The sequence below is a fragment of the Cuculus canorus genome, chromosome 18, assembly GCF_017976375.1.
Source record: "Cuculus canorus isolate bCucCan1 chromosome 18, bCucCan1.pri, whole genome shotgun sequence".
In the NCBI taxonomy this organism is placed as follows: Eukaryota; Metazoa; Chordata; class Aves; order Cuculiformes; family Cuculidae; genus Cuculus; species Cuculus canorus.
The window spans coordinates 8935224-8941223 of record NC_071418.1 but is presented as its reverse complement, the minus strand read 5'-3'; the positions used below and the strand labels follow the sequence as shown (position 1 = coordinate 8941223).

Sequence of the window (6000 nt, the reverse complement as noted above, 5' to 3'; positions counted from 1 at the left end):
TCCTCATTGTGTGGGATAGTCTAAAGGATCTGTTACCTCATTTAGGGGTTAAGAGGCATTTTAAAACAGGAAGCTTAAGACAGCTAACTCCTTTGCATTAGGTATTTGCAGATGTCTTTTGCTAAGCCATAACTAGGTTTTTCATCATTAATTTTTTGGGGACTGTGCCTTGGAGACACTGCCTGGCAATTATACAACGTTCTTACCAGAAAGTTTTCCCATCTTATGTTGGTCCCGAAGGTCATCGGTCTCCAGGACTGCAAAGACAAGGATTTTGCATCTCCTCATTCCTACAGGAAGACAGCGGCTGTGTTGCTTAGACTGAGAGTCACTGTGGATCTCCTGCAAAGCCTGAGGACTTTATCCTCCTGCTTTACTCTGGGTAGGAGCTCGATACAGCGTGGAAAGCTGATATGCTGGACTGGCAGAGAGTTGACCATGGCCCCATGAGTGTGTGCTGAGGCGACCCATGAAACTGTTCAGTTTGATGTGAGGCTTGAGAAACCAACTGCCCACAGAAACACTGTCATGGTTGAACGCTGGTAGGGAGCCAAGTACCACACATCCTCTTGTTCAATCCCTGCCAGTTGGATGGGGGAGTCAGAAGAGTGCGAGTGATAGAACTCAAGAGTTGAGACAAAGACAGTTCAATAGGTAAAGCAAAAGCCGTGAAGCAAAGCAAAAGAAGGAATTCATTCATTACCTCCCATTCCATGCAGATGTTTTGCCATCTCCAGTAAAGCAGAGTTTCATCATGCATAACAGTTACTTGGGAAGATAAATGCTGTAACTCTGGATGTCCTTTCTTCTTCCTCCAGTTTTTATTGCATGACATCCTATGGCCTGGAATTTCCCTTTGGTCAGTCGATGTCAGCTGTCCCAGCTGTGCCCCCTCCCAGTCTCCTGTGCTCTCCCAGTGTCCTCACTGGTGGGACAGCGTGAGAAGCAGAAAACCCCTTGATGCAGTACAAGCACTAATCAGCCATAACTGATAAAACCCCTGTATTATCAACAGTTTCCATCTCAAATCCAAAACATAGCACCATACCACCTGCTACAAAGAAAACTGTGTTCCAGCCAAAACTAGTACAGCTCCACGTATCCATCTTTTCAAGGCTTTAATTACATCCTTAACTACAGCAAGATCTTCAAGAGTAGCAGGATACAAGTGTGAGGGTTTAAAGGTGATCAAAATGTGCATCAGCTCCTTGGCAACAAGTTAATCACCCTTTTCTCCACCTCCTGCATCAGACTCTCCCCAAGCACCATTTTAATAGAAAGCTGGATGAGTCCTTGCAATCACCCCCCTTGCCCAGAAGCAAATGGCACACAGGACTGTGCAGAGCTGCCCTGAACACAGGAGCGTTTCCCAGCGGGCCGGGGAAGCGATAAGTGATGACAGAAGAGGAATGACTGTGATGCCTGCTGGATTTTTCTTAGGGCATGGCATGCAACATACCTGTTCTTCCAGGCACTGCAACACATGGAGTAAAATAGAACTCGGGGCAGGGGACATCAGCCCTGTGGCTTCCTGGATGATTCCTGTCTGTTATGGAATTTCATACTTACCCGCCTCTTCCGGATGCTGACGCCTCTGATTTATAGGCCTCTCTGGAAAGCTTTTGCCGTAGAGCTCCCAAGTGGTGTTGGTGGGCTCCTGTTCATTGAGACACAGCAATGGCCTTGGCCCAGGTTTTGGAGGAACCTTCCATAAGGTGGGCTTGGTGACACATGGCAGGTCAGAGTGGGCTCAGTGTGATACAGCAAGTAATCCCTGGATGCCCTTGGTGGTGTGTACAATATTACTTCCAAGATCTGCTCCACTAGCCAGAGCACTGCACAAGCACCACAGATGCATTTCAGGCCAACAGAACATCTTGTACTGCTCTTGCTTGTCCCTGGTGCAAATACATTGCTGGGTGACCCAGAAGGCATGATGCATGGGATGCACTGCCCTTACCAACCCACTACTCTTTCCTATCTACTGGTGTGCAAGGAATCCCATGATGCTGAGCTCCAAACTCACCTACGAAGCATAATTTCTAACCTGGAGGTAGATACTTGTCCCATGGTTGCAGCAGCCACACCACAACCTGGTCAAACACAGTTCACCTCATTTAAGAAGTCCGGAAGTCAAATATCTTGGTCTGAGCCACTCATTCCATTTCTTCACCGTGAACACAGAGAAATGAGAACCAGATTTGTTTCCTCTTTGGTAACCATTGGAGGATGAGTTGGAAGGACCAAGTCCCTCAAGGAGTATCAGAGCAGCTTGAGGTGACTCCCTCAGATCTGCAGGTCTCTCCAGACTGTGGACTCCCACCCTGTGAACCCCACAACTGCCTTGAAACAGGATCCTGGGAGCGTCAATGCCACCACGTAGGCACTGGGAACAGAGCTGTCTGGTGATCCTCCTCTTTCTCCAGTCGGTGCTAAGTGCCAGAGCTCACTCAGGGCCAAGTCTGGTGCCTGGGGACCTCTCAAGATGAGGCAGTGTGTGTCGAGGGATTCATTGACTTTGGGGATTCATTAGAGCAACGGGTTTTGTAGTGTTCCTGCAGGAGGGTCACAGTCCCTGCTAGAGACCTGAGTCTGGCCATGAGAGTCTAACCTGGTATTGGGTTAGGGTGGGAAAGTTTGGGGTTGCTAACTGCACTGAGATCAACCACTCTGCCACCTCCCCCTTCCCTGCTGGCACTCGGGCTGATCCCTGCAGTCAGCTCAGCGATAGCAGTGAACCCACAGATGAAAAGCCCACGGCTGCTTGCAAGGTGAGGGCTGCGAGGATACTGTGCAACAAGGGAGGAAGAGAAACTGCAAATATTAGGCAGAGGCAAAGTCCTGCGCTGTACAACAAAGCCCCATAGATGGCACAGAGAGAGTGGCACAGCTCCATTTCCTCAGACAACCTTACTTCCCACATTTCCCAGCTCCCAAGCGTTCAGCTTCTGCAGACCAGAGCAGTGCTGTGTGGCTGGATCATTAAGATAATGTACACTCCAGTCGTCCCTCTCTGTGCTTTCTGCTTTAGAAACACATTTGTTCTCAACCACTGCATTTGTAATTATAAATACAACTGTCCAAAGGGCTCCGTTTGTCCCACTTGACCCTGCACGCACTCTCCAGGCAGCGCACAAACAAATGATACACGCCTTCAGGCAATTTATAGAGACTAGTCCAGGAACACTGATTTTTATTACTACATCTCTATCACTATGAAAAATTCTTCTGAAATAATCCATGTGCTGTAATTTTAACTGTTGATTCCATTAACCACATTGGATACTAACACTATTCTAAATTTTTCTAAAATATACAGAAAAATTAGCACGAAACAGCTCATATCAACACCACCGGCTGAGCCCCCGAATTTAGACATGACATATATGACAAAGGAACAGGTAAAGAAAAGAATCAGGTCTAGAGACTTTCACAGGCCACTGAACTATCTAAGGATATCAGAGAAGGCCACTGACTTTAAAACTGCTTCGAATCACAAAAATAAGAGAAAAAACTGCTAAATTCGGATTTGAGCTTAGCAGTCTCTGGGTGCAGAAGATCTGGCTGTGGGTTGGAATCTTCCAGTGCTCCAGTGCAGGAATTACTGGACACCGATTTACAGCAGCCAAGAATCTGCTCCCTGTGCCCCTCTGTACCTCGTCCCCTCCTTGCAGGCTCCACTCAGGTGAAGAGCCCCCTACTCAGAGAGATGGAGCTTGGCTGCAATTTCACGATATTCTTTTTTTCCAATTGTCTGAGGAAGATATCGTTAGGGATTTGCAAATGAGGTGCTCTGCTGGCGAGCCTAGATCTGCAGCAGCAGTGCCACACCAGCAAGTACCCACTTGGAAGGATTTTCTTTAGTTTTAAGGTTAAAAGTCCACACATAGGTTGGTCCTCTTTGGCGTGTTTTGTATACAGGACATGGGTACATACTCCGCGTGTCTTGTTTGTCTGCAGGAATGGCTTTGATGAAAATGACCGGCATGGCTGGGGTTAGTTCCTTGAGCCTGGCATCTGTGATTATTCCAGCCTACAAAGGAAAGAAGACAAAGCCTTAGTTAGATTTCCAAGACGTGCATCAGCTGTAGCCCAACATATATCATCCTTTGTAATGTTGGTACAAGCTGGACTTAGTCGCCAAGTGCAAGCATCTTTCCTGAGATCAAGGGGGTGGATGAGTCTATTTGAGGTAAGGAGGGCCCTCCTTCAACAGAAACTTCCTTCAGGCACAGCTTACTCCAAGGAGCACATACAGATGGCTGCTCTCACCAGATGCCCAAACCCTGCATGCACCTGAGTTGGATTTTGCAGGGCAACAATGTTCCTGGCTATGTCCAGGCACATCATCCTCATGCTGCTCTTAGTCAAGGTTTGGCCAGACCAGAACCACCTTGTAGGAAATGTTTCTTGTGCTAGGACCTGCTGTGGACACCTGAACAGGGCTCAGGATGGAGAACAATGCTCGCTTGAGCAGCGTCTAAAAGGCACCCAGTCAGTCTCCCACCATACCCCCAAAATGTGAGCGTGACCTGGGATACACTTGTCTGTGCAATGAATGCACTCACTGTTTTTTGTGGCCCCCAAAGGCACCACCGACTTTTTTCCACCCTCACAGGTGCTCACACCAACAAAGAGGATTCAGACAGACTATTCCTGGAGGAATATCATCATTAAATAACAAGCCCACATCATCCTCTTCAAAGCAACGCTCTCGCTCAGCAGGCTGCCGGCCCCAGAAGGATGGTGCTGTCAGGGCACGGAATCAATGGCTTGTTTCTCTAACCCGGGTCTCTCTGGCAACTTCTGTTTCTCTTTCTGACAATAAAATGCCCCACACATCAATCAGTTTCCAGGAAAGCCGGCAAAATTGCTTAATGGAAGCTAGAGAGACCGAATGAAAACAAATACAGACACGGAAATAAAACTTATCACCGTGAAAGAAACTGCCTCTCACTGCAGCTCAGCTTCACATATCATTATTATTGCAAATGCTCTTACATCAGACTTGTGGGATGAGATTCAACCTCTCTGGTAGTTTATTTAGTTCTGCAAATGAGCGAAGAAAAATAATCCCTCTTGTGACACACCTTGGTTTAATTGTACTAATGCCATCTGTTATACTAAGCTGTGATAAATCTAACTCTGATTCAGGATTTTATAATTCCAATGTGCTGAAAAAAACCCATTAAATAATTCTTAAACTACCTTGCAAAGAAGCTATTTATCAAACATTACAATGCGCTCATTTTAAATCCACAATTTTCATTTCTGAGGCTGGATTTTGATCAGAACTCTGTTTTCATTGCTGACAATTCTTCAAATCAAATTTCCAGGATATATTCTACCTCTTTCTGGGTTAACCTGAGTTGAAATCCTCCTGAGGTATCTCTGCGGAACGTATCATTGTGTTACGTCTGGGCTGATTTGCATTTGCATTTTTTATCGCTCTCATCATCAGAAATTAATTCTACTCTGAATGCAATTTCCCCTACCTCCTGGCACAGCACACCTGGTAAAAAGCCACTGTTCTGTCCTCAGAGAGCTCAGATCCTAAAGAATTCTTCACGTCTGCTTGTGCTGGCTTCTCCACAGGCAATGGGATGAGTGGACACGTTTTGTTGCCGCTTATTGACAGGTCCAAAGACACAAAACAGCAGTCACAAATCAAGAGTGCTAAAGGATGGGCCCAAATATACACGTAGTGAGCCAATATCCTCTCCCACTCAACTGCGTTTCCAGGTGTTACTGCCACAGGCACATCCGCTCCGGAGAGAAATTAGGGTCAGTTGGTTTAAAAACCATCAGCATGGCTTGGTTGTCCTTCAGATAGAGTTGTTTCTGTTTGCAGGGCAGTGGGAACTGGGGATCTAAGCAGCAGCGTAGCCCGCTGGGAACATCACTCCAAGGTGGTTCAGAGGTTGCTGGAGTCAATGGTTTCAATCGGACACGAGGAACAAGAAAAAGAGCTACTCATGGAGCACACAGTGAAGAAGACCT

The 6000-nt window shown here is 46.8% G+C and overlaps 1 protein-coding gene across 1 annotated transcript in view; it reads right to left on the bottom strand.

Moving 5' to 3' along the window:
* Positions 1-3194: 3194 nt before the first annotated feature.
* Positions 3195-6000, bottom strand: part of DNAH9 (dynein axonemal heavy chain 9) — a 128684-nt gene continuing 125878 nt past the window's right edge. The window contains exon 35 of the mRNA XM_054083560.1: positions 3195-4033. Coding sequence (XP_053939535.1) covers positions 3806-4033 — 228 coding nt within the window. The 3' untranslated portion in view covers positions 3195-3805. The remainder of the gene's footprint in view (positions 4034-6000) is intronic.